This window comes from Haliotis cracherodii, unplaced genomic scaffold (genome assembly GCF_022045235.1).
Source record: "Haliotis cracherodii isolate W230 unplaced genomic scaffold, xgHalCrac1.p SCAF_5, whole genome shotgun sequence".
NCBI lineage: Eukaryota > Metazoa > Mollusca > Gastropoda > Lepetellida > Haliotidae > Haliotis > Haliotis cracherodii.
Window position 1 is genome coordinate 45,071,580 of NW_027266308.1, and position 17,572 is coordinate 45,089,151.

The 17,572-nt window shown below is 41.1% G+C and overlaps 1 protein-coding gene across 2 annotated transcripts in view; it reads left to right on the forward strand.

Moving 5' to 3' along the window:
- Positions 1 to 17,572, forward strand: part of LOC139444217 (mitochondrial import inner membrane translocase subunit TIM50-like) — a 74,151-nt gene that overhangs the window by 17,371 nt on the left and 39,208 nt on the right. For both annotated transcript variants that reach the window (XR_011651749.1, XM_071225138.1), the window contains exons 8-9: positions 2,916 to 3,072; positions 16,995 to 17,098. Coding sequence is in view for 1 of the 2 variants with exons in the window: in XM_071225138.1 (XP_071081239.1) it covers positions 2,916 to 3,072; positions 16,995 to 17,098 (261 nt within the window). In the remaining variant the exon portion in view is untranslated. The remainder of the gene's footprint in view (positions 1 to 2,915; positions 3,073 to 16,994; positions 17,099 to 17,572) is intronic.

Consider the following 17,572-nt stretch of genomic DNA (forward strand, 5'->3'; position numbering starts at 1 on the left):
TACTTAGTATATATGTTTGTTTGTTTGTTTAATGCTGTACTCAGCAGTATTCCAGCTATATGACGGCAGTCTGTAAATAATCATGTCTGGACCAGACAATCCCGTGACTGACATCATGAGCATAGATCCTCCCAATTGCTATGCAATGATATGGATCAACCAAATCAGCGAGACTGACCACCTGATCCTGTTAGTCGCCTCTCACAACAAGCATAGTCACCTTTTACGGCAAGCATGGGTTGCTGAAGACCTCTTCTACCCCTGATCTTCACGGTCTATGTGAATATATAGGCGTTGCAATAGTCATAAGATCGTTTTGTGTAATGTTGCTTTTTTTAATGTTGCTCAAGTGTCATCTATCTTACTGCACAAGGTGGTCAGACTCTCTGACCTTGTTCATGCATGTCTTGGTTTCCCAATTGTGTACAGTGATGCTGATTTAATTATTTTCATGTCTGCGTCATATGGCTGGATTATTGCTGAAAGCGACACTACGCAACAACAAACAAACCAGCATTTAAGGGCTGTAAGATTTACTCCTCTACAAATCACAGTTTCACTACATATCTTGATAGTTAGGTGGCAATGTGGAGCATAGTATGATTTATGAAAAGGGAATATGGCCCAAGGAAAATAAATTATATGTATTTATTTGACAGTGACTTGAGAACTTTCACACAAACTGTCAGAAACTAACATTCTATGATCCGGTTACTTGCCATTTTTGCTGTCCTTTTGACGTACTTTGTCATATACTCTTTGATGAAGCAATGTATTTGAGAAGTTGGTGTCAGTTGCTGATGCCAACATAACAGAAGGGTATGGTAATCAGAGCTGTATCACACACATCCGCCATATTGTTGCAGTCATTTAGGGTGATCTCCCTTTGTTGCTCTGTGGTCATGCTCCTTCCTAGCGGGTGACACCTTCGATAAACTCCTGGTAGTATAGAGAGCTCCTAGAACAGGCTATCGCTGTGAGGAGCTTGCTCTGTGGTCATGCTCCTTCTTTGCTGGTGACATCCGTTACACTTCTGGTAGTATAGAGAGCTCCACGAACAGGCTATCGCTGTGAGGAGCTTGCTCTGTGGTCATGCTCCTTCCTTCCTGGTGACACCTTCGTTACACCTCTGGTAGTATAGAGAGCTCCTAGAACAGGCTATTGCTGTGAGGAGCTTTCTCTCTTGTCTTGTGCTTTCAACACGGCCGCCTGCTTGGGACAAAGGATGCTGAAGAATGTTCCGATAGTTAGATTATTTTAAAATTGATAATGACCATACATACTTTCACGTTAGTTCACGTCATCTCGATCAAAATGTCGCTTTTGCTGCAGAGTTACATCCCCTGGGCACGCCAGAAACCTATGATTGTGGGTGCGAATCCCGGTTCGCCTCGATTATGTTTCTTGGTTTGTCAGCACCATACCTGTGCTCGTGGGTTTCACCAAAGTGGTAAACGTCTGAGACCTGCATCACTTCGGGCTCTCCTCCCATATTAAGCTGACACGCTGTTATATAACTGGAATACTGTTAAACTCGGCGTTAAACCCAACTCACTCACTCACTCACTTTGGCTTCAAAGTAAAATATGGTGGTTCTACATCACTTTACATTGATGGTGATTTGGGGGTTACTATTTTTTTTTATTGTTGATGATGACCAGATACTTTAACTTTGTATCTGTAAGGATGGTGATGACATCCGACATACATCACTTTAATGTTGAACACCTAATGACACAAGACATACACCCTGACACATCTGTATTGATACACATTCAACATCCCACTCACTCCCCCAGCCTTCACTCCATTGATGACACACAGTATGAAGAGAATGGATGATTGCTCACACATAATATATTCTACTTCACCCAACCAATAATCATGATAATAGCAAAATCGAATGGTTTCTGTATTCACCGTATTAAGCACTTCAAAGTGAGTGAGTAAATGTAGTATTATGCTACAGTCTTCAATATCTACTGGGGCGGTCGGTTAGCCTAGTGGTTAAAGCGTTCGCTCGTCACGCCGAAGACCCGGGTTCGATTCCCGACATGGGTACAATGTGTGAAGCCCATGTCTGGTGTCCCCCTGCCGTGATATTGCTGGAATATTGCTAAAAGCGGTGTAAAACCATACTCACTCACTCACTCACTCCGGGACAAGCAAACCAGTGGTTGATAGTACGATTAACATCCACACCATCATACACAATGACACTTCAGTGAAGACCAATTAGTTTTTGCTGTCATTATTATAAGTATTGTACTCTCAACTGATCTCCAACTGGGCTGTAGAGGTTTAGCTGGCCCAGTCTAACATGTCTAAGGTGCCACAATTCACTATGCAAAGTTGCAGGAAACGTACAATCATGGGTTTGAATCCCAGATTCACCTTAGTTAGGTTTGTTGGCACCCTACCCATGCTTATGGGTTTCACAAAGTGCTAAACATCCAAGTCCTGCATCACTTCGGGCTGTCCTCCCACATCCAACTGACATGGGGCGGTCGGGTAGCCTAGTGGTTAAAGCATTCGCTCGCTACGCCGAAGACCCAGGTTCGATTCCCGACATGGGTACAATGTGTGAAGCCCATTTCTGGTGTCCCCGCCGTGATATTGCTGGAATATTGCTAAAAGCGGTGTAAAATCAAACTCACTCACAAAACTCACTCACACTCCAGCTGACACACCTTCATATGACTAATGTACTGTTAAAACCAGCAATAAACTGGCCTAACTCACTCACTCTGACTGGCCTGACTGTTGCTTTGCTATTTGATGACATTGACTGGTGCTCATGCTGTTGACCACTAGTTTACCCCCATTTCAGTGAATCCGCGACTCATTGTGTTGACAATCGTGTAAAGTGACATTCATTCATCTTGCATTCATTCACAACCTGTTCTTGCCCCCAGGACTTGTCCTGTCTGAACCGAGACCTGTCCAAGGTGATCGTGATAGACTGGAACAACCGATCCTACCAACTCAACCCAGCCAACGCCTTCCCCATTAAGAAGTGGAGCGGCAGTGATGAGGACCGAGACCTCATTGATCTCGCACACTTCCTACGAGGTATGTTCAGGATGAGTCGTGAAATATGCACACACATGCTTCAGATTGATGGAAGTCTGGGTCCTCGACCTCTGTATACATATGACCATCAATGTTTTAGACCGCATTTCCTTATATTGTAACACATGGCCCATTATTTATACAGGTGACGGGTCACCTTACATGAGTATGATACACAATATGCCTTCACATGTATCCATTTAGGATTTCATTCCGGATCTATTTTCAAAAAGTAATAATAAAGTTTTTAAGTAACTGGGCGGACGACTCAGGCTGTCTTACTGCATCTTACTGCATCTGAATGCCTATAACAAAACTAGATTCTTAATCTGCATAAGACTACAGCTCTAAGACTGCAAACCTTATTTCACTAGCCCTCAGAGTTTGTAGCTGACCCTGCTTGAACGAGACAAAACTACTGTCTGTGTTACTAAGTTCCAATGTGTAGGAAAATTGAAGCATGGACACCTGGTTCAGTATTACCTGGTTCAGTATTTACAGTATAAATTCATCTAGTCTGTAAGGACTACCATCCTTGGATATTTGCTTATCCTCAGCACAAGTTAGTAGTCTAGGGGGTAGGTCGGGTAGCCCAGTGGTTGAAGCATTCGCTCGTCACGCCGAAGACCCGGGTTCGATTCCGACATGGGTACAATGTGTGAAGCCCATTTCTGGTGTCCCCGCCATGATATTGCTGGAGTATTGCTAAAAGCAGCGTAAAACCGCACTCACTCACTCACTCACTCATCTAGGGGTAGTGGACCAGCTTTTATTTTGAAGGCTTATACTACTAAAGGTCTTAGGCAACCCATGTTTGCCATAAAAGGTGACTATGGTTGTCATAAAGGGCGACTAAAGGGATCGGGTGGTCAGGCTCGCGGACTTGGTTCATGCATGTCATCGTATCCCAATTGCGTGGATCGATGCTCATGATATCAATCACTGGATTATCTGATTCAGACTTGATTATTTACAGACCGCCCTCATCTAGCTTGAATATTGCTGAGTGCGGTGTTACACCGACAAACAAAACAAAAGGTGTGGCTGGGTTCATTCTTCCTATATATGGAAACCATGAAGAAAAATAATAAAAATTGTGTTGAGAGTGTACAAAGGTATTTTCGCCTTCTACCAACCAAACAATTTGCTTCAGGATGACACAAAAAGTCATATAAGGGGCAAAATAGTTGTTTTAATAAAAAAAATTAAAAAATTAATTATGCAACTTGGGGAGAGTTCCCTTTGTCATTTTGGTGCAAATCATTATTACATAACAGGAGCCATACAGAACCAAACATGTATAATATAGATTACCAGTGTAAATAGTCTTCTTTCTCAAACATTCACACAGAGTTTAGTACAAAACATAAAATGGTTACCAGTTTGTTGCCAAGGATTTGACCAGATACGTTTGAAAGTTATTTTGTTCAGGCATCAAAGTTGAAAAGTTTAAATGGCTGATATCTAAAAGTCAGGTCATTGCGGTTTGGATCTCAAGGTATCCACACAAGAACTCGTTGTTGGTCAGTTTGTGAAATATGCAATCCCCAGGCAGTGTAAGTAAAGAGATGTTTCTAATACCGTAATACTGTATTACTAGGGCTGGGACGATACACCAACTGAGAGATCTGATACATATCACGATACCTTACTCATGATCCAATGTGTATCACGATACTTGCATGTGCTCTTAACTGTGGTGCGTAAGCCATCTTTTTCATAGACAGGATGGCCAAATACCTGGCACACTACACAGTTTACATTTACAGTTGGCAGTGTCAAGTATGGCACAAGTATGGCACAACAAATGAAAATATGTATGTTTTCACTATTAACATGCACAACTGATTAGTGTTTAGTGGAACAGTTATTAAAGCATAAAGTTAAGGTCAGAATAAATATATTTTACTTAGTGTGTGACTGTGATCGATACTTGTATCGAGAAGTAAAAACTTGCAATCCACCGATGCATCATCCCACCACTATAAATTACTCTATCTGACTAATAATGAGTTCCTGTGTACTCAGCATACGTTAACTCATTGTTCTTTCATGAGTGTTAGTGAAGAGATGACGTACAATGATAAATGGGAAAATACACATCCCTTCCTTGAAAAGCTGCATCTTACCCTGCAGCGTGAAAGCAGTGTTTTTTTTTCTGTGAACAGCCTTTGGGGAAGAAGCCATTGCAGAAACATTTTGGGTTGACATTTTATGAAAATGTGCACCCCTCTCTCCCTGAACAGCTGTATCTACCCCTATACTATTAGACCAAACCTAAATAAACCCATCTCGAGAGTTGAACATAGACTGGACGATAACACAACCTCTTGTTAAGCCCCCATTACACTATCAAAAACTTAGATAAAAAACTTGGTCAAAGTCCATTTTGACAAAGTTTTTGATAGTGTAACGGGGGTTAATTTCACACATTGATAAAGTATTGCAATATATATTGTATTGTGACTAAACCTTGACCTTATCCAGTCCTGATGATCTGCGGAGTACCCTGAAGTTGGGGATGCTTAGGAAGAATTGCCCCCCCTCCCTCCCTTATTACACACAGGTCATGAGAGCAGACTAATAGGATCGGGTGTCTCAGTGACTTGGCTGATTGCTGATTGCCCACTGCTCACACTGTCCGTCACTGGTTGCCTTGTCGACTCTCGACTATCTTCAGGACAGTGTAATTTGGCTGAAATATTACTGACTGCAGTGTTAAGCCACAAACACAAACTCTGTCCTCGTTTGCTTTGAAGTGTGTGAACTGGAAGACGAAAGTCGAAGGTCATACTCATACCTCTAACATGTCTTGTGTTAAGAAATGGATATTTAGGGATCCTGTTAAAACACTGAAACTCAAAGATCCTTTGCCACTCTTAATTTTCAACATTGTCAAATCTTCAAGAGCATATACCATTCTTCTAGCTTTCCTGTATCCTGTTTATAAATTACTTTCACGAAGAAATTTACCCCGTGAAGATCTTTTTAGAATTGGTCTTCAGCAACCCATCTTTGTGGTAAGGGGAGACTAACGGGATCGAGTGGTCAGCCTCACTGACTTGGTTGATGCATGTTGTGTTATCCCAATTGCGAAGATCGACGCTCAAAATGTCTGGAACGTCTAGTCCAGGCTCAATTATTTACAGATCACCATCATTTAGCTGGAATATTGCAGAGTGCAGTGTTAAACAACAACAAAAAACACAAAGAAATCTGCTTCTCAAATCCTTTTGGAAAAGACTGAACACAGACATTGACAACACCTTTTGAAGCACATCTATAATCTCCATATTGAAGCCGTATAATGTGAGAATATGAAATAGTTTTGTCACTCTCGAAAGTTTGTGATTTGTTTTTTTTCTAAGTGGTAAATGCATTCTTCTGGTATTGCTGAAGGCTTTCCAGTGATGTTAGACGGGCTGTCATCTTCTACGCCTTTGCTCAGCCTTCTAAATGCTTGAGTCAGAAACATTAAACAGATTTAGTCTGCAACAATCGGCTGCAATCTCAGACATGCATTTCCTTTTACTATTTCATTTTGCATCTTAAGATATGTTTTCTTTTAACAAGATATTATCATTATGTTGTTTCTGAAGAACTTGTTTATCCTTCCCCCTTTGAAATATGAAATTGGTAACTTGAAGCTTTGAAGATTTATCAGACAATCCCGCTTTTATGTCAACTTTTTTTTCCATTCAGAAAGCATCCCTGCTTGTGTTGTCCTGTGCATGCTGGGAAGGATGTTTTCGATGCACTCATCAAACAGTGTGCACAGAGTTAATTGTGATGGGATAAAATCTGAAAAATATGTATTTGTCTAACTGTAGGAATTATTTGCAGTTTTTCTTGCATGAAAGCCAGAGCTGACAGTGTAGATTCCAGATCAATTGAAAGTTATTGACAGTTTTGTTTACTTTCTGAATTTTCTGATGATTTCCGAATAAAGCTTAGCATGAGAAGGCCGGGGGCGGAAGTGAAATAATGGAAGAATGCCAAAGGCTGTTTAATATTGATTGTAGTTAGCAGCATGACATGCCCTGCCTGGTTTGTTGATAGCAACACATTAATGGCAAGGCAACTGTTGGATATGCTAGGGAAGTGTGACAGGCATTTTACCTGTCACATTCTTTAAGGTGTCCATTACTGATAATTCCCCAGTGGTTTTCTTATTCCAAGGAAATTGAGACATTAGCTGCAATTTGTGCAGTGATCTGTGGTAATTGTGATTATGTTTTTCAATTTGAATTTTAGAGAGGCAATACTGTAGTTGTCATTGTTACCGGATGCTAACATGTGACTGTCAACCTGCATCTCGCAACACACCAGTTGCCATGGTTACTGTAGGCCGACATGTCACTATCAACCTTCATCACACAACACTGGTTGTTATGGTTACTGTATTGTGACATGTGACCATCGACCTGCGTGGCACAACAGACAAGTTGTCATGGTTACATGGTGACATGCATCACACCACCCACCCACACAGGTCATGTAATGCAATTCTGATCAAGCTCATTACCCTGCTTCTTCTAGAGTTTTGTTCCTAGGCCAAACATAGTTGTAAAGTTTCTTAATATAAGGGTGTCTGTGTGTGTGTGTGTGGGGGGGGGGGGGGGGGGGCAGGGGTGGACCAGCCAGTAGTCTAAGACACTGCTATCGTCTGGGATCATCTGTGATTGTGGGTTTGATTCCCGGTTCTCCCTGTTTATGTTTCTAGGTTTGTCAGCACCATTTCCATGCTCGTGGGTTTACCAAAGTGGTAAATGTCTGGGACTTGCATCACTTGGGGCCTTCCTCCCATATTAAGCTTATACGCCGTGATATAACTGGGATACTGTATTCTTCGTATTTGATACAAATTTACAACTAAAATACAAAAATGTGATTTGTTCCTTAATTCATAAGAATAATATGCATATCTACGAAACAAAATGACATGGACTAAATTTTCATAAACACTTTTTTAAAGAGAGCCTCTTTATCATGATTATGTAACCTTACAGTCACACTGTCTGTTACAAACATGTTTTGTTTATTGACTGGTTTGAAGTGTTGCATCTGTTCAATCAAGATACTCCTCTGGTGTTATCGGAAGTTGCTGTAGTTGAAATAGAAATTAAGTGATATAATTATCAACGGAAATCCCATAGCTGTATGCTGTACTGTAGACGACAATTCTAACAAAGATCTAACAAAATACTGATTGTAATTTGGGAAAGTTGGCAGCTCTCAGCATGATGTCGTGGGCCATCATACCAAGTGTTTGTCAGTGCCCCAGCTCTCAGCTGTGATTGGCCGAATACCAATGTAGAGAATAGGTAATCAGCAACCATACTTGCCATTAGAGGCGACTATGCTTGTCGTAAGAGGTGACTAGCAGGATTGGGTGGTCAGACTCGCTGACTTGGTTGATTCATGTCACCGTCATATAGCTCGAAGATTGCTGAGTGCAGCGTAAAACAACAAACCAACCAACCGTATCCCAATTGTGTAGATCGATGCTCTTGGTGTCAATAATTTGTTGTCTGGCCCAGACTCTAATATTTACAGACCGCCGTCATATACCTGGAATATTGCTGAGTGTGGCGTAAAACAATAAACCAACCAACCAACCAAACCAACCGTATCCCAATTGTGTAGATCGATGCTCTTGGTGTCAATAATTTGTTGTCTGGCCCAGACTCGATTATTTACAGACCGCCGTCATATAGCTGGAATATTGCTGAGTGTGGCATAAAACAATAAACCAACCAACCAACCAAACCAATCGTATCCCAATTGTGTAGATCGATGCTCTTGGTGTCAATAACTTGTTGTCTGGCCCAGACTCGATTATTTACAGACCGCCGTCATATAGCTGGAATATTGCTGAGTGTGGCATAAAACAATAAACCAACCAACCAACCAAACCAATCGTATCCCAATTGTGTAGATCGATGCTCTTGGTGTCAATAACTTGTTGTCTGGCCCAGACTAGATTATTTACAGACCGCCGTCATATAGCTGGAATATTGCTGAGTGTGGCGTAAAAAAATAAACCAACCAACCAACCAAACCAATCGTATCCCAATTGTGTAGATCGATGCTCTTGGTGTCAATAACTTGTTGTCTGGCCCAGACTCGATTATTTACAGACCGCCGTCATATAACTAGAATATTGTTGAGTGTGGCATTAAATCACAAACAAACAAAACCAGTGACACCCGCAACTGGTGTGTCTGCACCAGAATGAAGTCCTGTTGCTGACTAGGCTCCATTCTCTGACTGTGTACCTTGTCACAACCATCATCCATTCAGATGTTACCAGGGCTGCTGCCAGACTATCCTAGTGCACCGCTGTCATGCTTATCTTCCAGGTGCCACCATGCTTCTGTCTGATCTCTACCATTGACAGCTTCAGGTTGTGTAACAATGGGAAAAAACAGCACTTTGAACTGGTGTACAGCGTCTGATACACACCCCGATAATACACAAACTCAGTTCTGTTAGGTTCATTATTTTCGTTTATTGCTTTATGAGCCACAGAAGAAACAACTTGAAGAGAACGATGAAAGAGAGTTTTTTAGTCATTACTTATCTCAAACGATGGTTTTCACTTTTGTCATCATAATAAAATCTGACTTGTTTCCCCGTTCACATTGTACTTGTTGTATCACCTGTGATGGTTTTGTCATCCACAATTTGCTAGGGGATACAGAAATGGCCCCTGGCTATCCATGCTTGTGTACATTATATGGAGGACTACATCAGCCAAAGAATGGTCACGTGTACATAGGTTGTAATCACACTGATTGCCTCTGTGGTGTGGTGAATACAGCATCTGCCTGGAGAGCGGAAGGGTGGTGGGTGGTATCCCCTTCTCAGCAGTGACAGCCTCCTTGGTCTAGTGGATTGAGCATCTGCCCGGAGAAAGGTCGGTGGTTCGATTCCCTGGTCACATCATATCAAAGGAGACCCCTGAAGATCCCGGGTAGAATAGGTCTTCAGCATACCATGCTTGCCGTCAAAGGTGACTATGCTTGCCGTAAGAGGCAATTAACAGGATCGGGTGGTCAGGCAGGCTGACTTGGTTGATGCATGTCACCGTTTCCCAATTGTGTGGATCGATGCTCATGCACTCGGCAATGTAAGATGATCGTAACTCCCATGATTTAACGTTGGCTTATGATAGCTGTAGCGCTAAGATCGCTTTGTGGAATGGGGCCCTGGGGTACTGTTACTCCCCATGGTCCTTTGTGTTGTGGCCTAACTTTGCTCATTGGCAATCTGTACCAAAATGTATGTTGTTTTGTTTTATAGTTTAACATTTTTTTATTTACTTCGTCATTTATATCCTCAGGACAGCTAGGGGTTACAGCAAATATTTTGGGAATTGGGACTTATCTGAAGTTAACAGATGAATCCCTTCAAATAAGTCAAATTGCCAGTTTCTAGTGTCAAGTCACAGAGGTAATACTCTAAGGATCTCAAAAATGTATTTGTGGGAAATGTTCTGCGCACACTTGGAACAGCTCCACTTTTATAGTCAGCTTCCAGCACTTTCTACACAGTGCCAGACCAGTCAGTGTCTCTTGAACATCACAGAATATTCCACGTTTCCATAATGCTTGACATCCATTCATGCTATTCCAGATGAACAGATAATTTGAGCAACTAAATGTAATAACTTCCTCACCACTGCTTATATTAAATGGTACTACATTAATGAAAACTAATCATTGTCCAAATACAATGCAGTGAACTTCTACTCAACTCAAAAGAAACAATGTAATACAATAACAGTCATTGCTTAACAATAAATTACACTGCCATATAACAATATTCAGATATGAAATACTCTAGTCATAATATGGCTGACATACTGTCAAGGGGACTATAAATCTCTCGCCATCCATCACACTTCACTTCATCACAGCAGTAAGACAAAACATCTTCATTGCACAAATGTTAACATAGGACTGATGTGACAGTGATAGGAGTTTCCAAATCTGCAGTTCTTGATGAAGTCATAACAAGGATAGCAAGGAGAAAGTTTTTGGAAATATTCTCATCAAACTGTCCACATATCAAGCCACTTGTGCCAAGTTTCGAACTTCATGGCATTTCTATCAAATCTTGTGATATGCACGGCAGTAAACACGGCAGCTATCACCGCTGGTTTATCAGTTACAGACTTGAGGACTGTATATTGTTGGCTTACAGAATAAAATGTCATTTATTCAGAGCCCCAGGGTAATTATTTGATAGAATTGAACAAGCTAAATCTTGATAAGATCTCCAGAATAAGTGTTGTTGAATTGGTAACATTTCACACCAAGGACCCTGAGTTCAGTGCCCCACATGTGTAAAAATCCTATCTGAGGTCCTCAGTGGAGTGATGGGGCTGGAATATGTTTGAAGCTGCATAAAACACTCACTCACTCATATTATTTCAAAATAGGCAGGCTTGTAGATTTGTAGCCTTTTCTTTTTCATTTCAAAACCTGTAACAATTTTGGAGAACTGCTGTTTGGCATATGTTTTCATGTGTGTTCTGATTCGTGAGGGGGGCACGGGTGGCCCAGTCGTCTAAGGCGCCGCGATTCGCTGTACAGAGTTGCGTCCCTTGGGCACGCCAGAAACCTATGATTGTGGGTTCGAATCCCGGTTCGCCCCGATTATGTTTCTAGGTTTGTCAGCACCATACCCGTGCTCGTGGGTTTCACCGAAGTGGTAAACGTCTGAGACCTGCATCACTTCGGGCTTTCCTCCCACATTAAGCTGACACGCCGCGATATAACTGGAATAATGTTAAAAGCGGCGTTAAACCCAACTCACTCACTCACTCACTCTGATTCGTGAAGATATGCCCAGAATAGGTCTTCAGCAACCCATGCTTCTCGTAAGAGGTGAATAATGGGATCAGGTGGTCAGGCTTGCTGACTTGGTTGATGCATGTCATTGTATCCCAATTTCATGGATTGATGCTCATGATATCAATCACTGGATTGTCTGGTTCAGACGTCATTATTTACAGGCCGCTGTCATAATGCTGAAAAATTGCTGGGTGCTGCGTTAAACAACAAACAAACAAATAAACCACGTATGTTCTAATCTTTTCCAGTGAGTACAAATATGACTGGAATCATATTGTTAAATCTGACTTTCTTGTTGTATAGAACTTTTATAGAAATGTGAACATGGTGAAGAAACAGCTTTGATTATATGACTCATTATATGACCAAGCTACTCTGTCTCAGGGGCAGTCGGGTAGCCTAGTGGTTAAAGCGTTCGCTCGTCACGCCGAAGACCCGGGTTCAAATCGAATCCCGATATGGGTACAACGTGTGAAGCCCATTTCTGGTGTCCCCCCCCCCCAATGATATTGCTGGAATATTGCTAAAGGGGCGTAAAACCATACTCACTCACTCACTCATGACTCTGTCTCAGAATACCCACGGAGTCATCAGTAGGAGAAACATGATCCGTCCTGATACTAACCGGATCGGGTGGTCAGGCTCGCTGACTTGGTTGATGCCTATCATTGAATCCCAATTGCGTGGATTGATGCTCATGATGTCAGTCATTGGATTGTCTGGTCCAGACTCGATTATTTACAGACCGCTGGAATATTGCTGAGTGTTGCGTTAAACAACAAACAAACAAACTTAATGAGCTTATGAACGTTGGTTTCGCAGGCATGTGACTAACATCTCGACCAATGGGAAAGCTGTATATCGTGTAAACTTAACTTTCAAAATATATTTGTATGTAAGAAATACCAAGCTCTTATTAGGATATATATGATTAACTCTTTATCTGTGGTGAAATGTTTTTCAGATAGCAATGTTACCAGTATCTGAATTCGTTGCTAAGTTTTCAATCCTCACTGGCTTTCTGATAGATGAGGAAAGCGTGTGGAAAGGGAGGCCGTTTTTCTTGACTTTGCAAGTCTCTATGCCATGTACTCACTGCCGTATAGTTGAGTGAGAGGTGGTCTATGTGATACCTCACAGACACATTTTCCCATGCACACCGACACAATTTATCATGACAGGGTCGTGGAGGTTTGCAAGAAGTGCACTTGGGATGCACCGAAAAAACACTTGCAATTGTTACTTTGAGCACCTGTGTCTTACACGCCGGGTCAGCTTGAGAGGCTGCAGCATGCTTTATACATGGTCCTGTCTAAATACTTTCCTAAGGAGCCCTGAACTAGCATGAATGTTATCATAGTTGTGTTGAGCTGTAAGTCAAGAGTATGTTGATAAATAGACGTCACACTGGGTCTTGGTTTGACACACTGCTTCAGTTTTATGTTTGCAAGGGCAGGATTTAACTACTAGACAGTATGTAATGGGGGACTCTAAGCTGAAGGCAATTGTTGTCAGGAGTTATGCCTCCCGAGCATGTCTCTGCATTGAGAGGAGTGGGAGAATGCTACCATCACCTAGGTGCAGTCAAACCCTGGACTCTTTAAAGGCTAATTATAGGTCCATGGTAGAGGAATATTGCCAGTTGACACTGGATGTGAGATATATAGCAAAGCACCGCCATTGTATTGTGTTGCTATCGATATATATGTTGGAAATTTGATGTTTGGATCTTGAAAGGGAGGTTACTCTTATTCTTTATACTGAAAGGCGATATGTCGTTTGATTATAAAGTAACCTTCATATAACTGTGGTGTTGTTTTTTACTGATTTCCAGGGTACATAGGATGCATACTGGCCATGACTGATGGTTCTGTAAGCTCATGATGTGTTCAACGTCCTTAATTGACTTCATCTCTGAACCAGCTGAAGGGATGAACCAGATTGATTAGGATTATATTTCATGGGGGGAAAAATAGTTGGTGTTTTTCCATTGATTAGGATTATATTTCATGGGGGGAAAAAATAGTTGGTGTTTTCCCATTGACTAGGATTATATTTCATGGGGGAAAAAATAGTTGGTGTTTTCCCATTGATTAGGATTATATTTCATGGGGGGAAAAATAGTTGGTGTTTTCCCATTGACTAAGATTATATTTCATGGGGGAAAAAAATAGTTGTTTTTTTCCCATTGATTAGGATTATATTTCAGGAGGGGTAAAATAGTTGGTGTTTTCCCATTGACTAAGATTATATTTCATGGGGAATAAAATAGTTGGTGTTTTCCCATTGACTAAGATTATATTTCATGGGGGGGTGGGGGGTGGGGAAATAGTTGGTGTTTTCCCATTGATTACGATTATAATTCATGGGGGAAAAAAATATTTGGTGTTTTCCCATTGATTACGATTATATTTAATGGGGAAAAAAATAGTTGGTGTTTTCCCATTGACTAGGATTATGTTTCATGGGGGGAAAATAGTTGGTGTTTTCCCATTGATAAGGATTATATTTCATGGGGGGGAAAATAGTTGGTGTTTTCCCATTGACTAAGATTATATTTCATGGGGAAAAAAATAGTTGGTGTTTTCCCATTGACTAGGATTATGTTTCATGGGGGGAAAATAGTTGGTGTTTTCCCATTGATTAGGATTATATTTCAGGAGGGGTAAAATAGTTGGTGTTTTTAAATGATTTTTTTTAAAATTGTAAAATATCTTTAAGAATTTCAATTTAAAAACAACACGGTCTGGTTGTCCTAAACTTGTATATGGTTTGTAAACAGTAAACATGATAAATTAAATACAGTAGGTTTATACAGTATAAAATATTAGTAAGATTCAAATTTTAAAAATCCTTAAGAATCTTCCGTTAAACTTGAGCAGCTGAAAATTTATGAAGATGAATTGGGCCATAATGTGACTTGAATTTGTTCACCATATGGAATTGAAAGAATGAGTTGTTTTAACTTACAAAATATTCCATGGTGGAAAATGTTTAAGACATAATTTTTTAGTATTAGACTCCACTGTTAATAACACTCCAGTTACTCTTTGAATGTACATGGTGGGCAAGAGTGCCCTGGTACAATATTGTCGCTTGGTTTGAGTCTGCCGAACATTTTAATTCAAGAATTTTCCAAAAAATAAAGCTAGGCTATTTTGCTGACAGTTTTATTAAAATAAGTTCTACTTGCCCCTTCAGCAGGCTCAGTAAGAAGAAGCTGAAAGGTAACTGATGGATAGAGAATGACAAAACTCTTGGTTCTGGTGAATTCTTGAAACTTCTTTACTGCTTATTGTTCTGTTTTAACAGATCTCTAGAAAGGTAATTTTGTGAGGAGGAAATCAAATACTTTAAGCACAGAATTTCTTAGAGCCCTTCATCTTTCTCTGGGGGCACAGGTGGCCCAGTCGTCTAAGGTGCCGCGATTCGCTGTGCAGAGTTGCATCCCTTGAGCACGCCAGAAACCTATGATTGTGGGTTCGAATCCCGGTTCGCCCCAATTATGTTTCTAGATTTGTCAGCACCATACCCATGCTCGTGGATTTCATCGAAGTGGTAAACGTCTGAGACATGTATCACTTTGGGCTTTCCTCACACATTAAGCTGACACGCCGTGATATAACTGGAATACTGTTAAAAGTGGCGTTAAACCCAACTCACTCACTCATCTTTCTCTTTAGAAACCTCCCCTTCCTATGGTTTACTAGAAAACTGGTGCACAAATAGGACTTGAGTAGGTCGTGTAGCTTCTGTATTAACAAAAAACGTATTTAACACATGTAAACATCATTGAGGAAATTGTAGTATCATTGTATTGTACATGAGGAAGAAAGGACATGTTCTTTGAGTAAACATTTCCCCATTCTTAATCAATGTCATCAGCAAAGCTTACACTTGACCTCTGGCAATGATGAGCGAACGCACTCTTCCCCATAGCTGTTGTACTAAACACCAGCAGTTTAGAGATTTTGAGGGCATGGTCAAAGGACGTAAACTAAATTATACCGTGACAACTGTGTTTTCATTGACGAAATTCATCAATTACCTACTCACAGACAGCCCCTCCACACAAAGATGTACTCAATGAATACAGAATCTGTTATAATTGAAAGTAGCTGGGTATGTCCATCTCAACGTTTCTATTTTTTTCCTTTAAAATTAGACGTAGATTGACCATTTGACCAGGTAAGCTTAAGATACTGCACTTCAGTTGTTCCTCACGTATCAAGGCACCATTTAAACTATAGACATTGCACGATTTCAGCTCAGATATGCACGAGGACAGTTGATTGGGGATTTCCTCCTCAAGACTACTCTGCTGGTTGTAATAGAGAAATAAAGACCTCTTTAAGATAGCCATGCTACATTTTAAACATAACTCAATCCCCAGTCTATGCAGTGAAGAGGGGAGAAATCCCAATTATCCTATCCTTTGTAAGAGGTGACTGTATAGGGCATACAAGCCGTGTCAAAATGATTTATGACAATAAAGACATGAAATGGCTGAGGAGACATGTTTGTAGATGTGTAAGGTACATTTCAGCACTATTTATCATAATATTAAGATGGGGGCACAGGTGGCCCTGTCGTCCAAAGTCTGCTGTATTTTGTTGTGCAGGGAATCGTTCATTTAGCATGCCAGAAACCTGTGATGATGGGTTCAAATCCTGGCTAGCCCTGCTTGTTTCTAGGTTTATCAGGGGGTGGTCAGGTAGCCTAGTGGTTAAAGCGTTCGCTCGTCATGCCAAAGACCCGGGTTCGATTCCCGACATGGGTACAATGTGTGAAGCCCATTTCTGGTGTCCCCTGCCGTGATATTGCTGGAATATTGCTAAAAGCGGCGTAAAACCATACTCACTCACTCACTCAGGTTTATCAGCACCATACCCATGCTGGTGGGTTTCATCCAAGTGGATCACCCCTAAGACCTACTGACTGACTTGCTGTGATATAATTGAAATACTGTTCAAAGAAGCGTTGACCCCAACTTACTCACTCACAAAAGACATTGAGACCGTTAGGAAGATGTGGATGTGTACAGTGTATGGTATGTTTCAGCACTGGCTTCAAGTGGCGTAGAAGACATCCGTCCTGTGATGGAGTACTACAGCCAGTTTGACAACCCCCTCGAGATGTTCAAGGAGAACCAGAGGAAACTACAGGTAACATTCTCCACTTCTTCAGCTAGGGTGGCGCAGTAGTTGGTGTGTTTGCTTGTTATGAAGAATTACCTAGTTTAATTCCCCTAGGTAAAATGTGAAATGTGTTGCATGTAATACATCCTTAGGTCTTGTAGGTGTTCTCCTTTGCATCTGATGAGGCAGTAACACTCTAACAGTAACATTTGTAACATTTAGAGGTGTGATCCTGAGACACATTAAGGCCGTAGTTACAAATGTTTGTACAGTATCACTTGTCCCCAACTTGATTCAAATAAAACTGTTTTCTATTAAAAAAAATCCAGGGGCAGGGCCCCCCTGGCTGGCTACGGCACTGCACATTGCCTCTGCTGATCAAGGGTTTAAATGCCAGTTTGCCCGGATTATATTTCTAGTTATGTCAGCATCATACCTGTGCTTAGTTATGTGTTTCGGCAAAGTGGTAAGCATTTAAGACCTGCTTCTATTCAAGCTTTC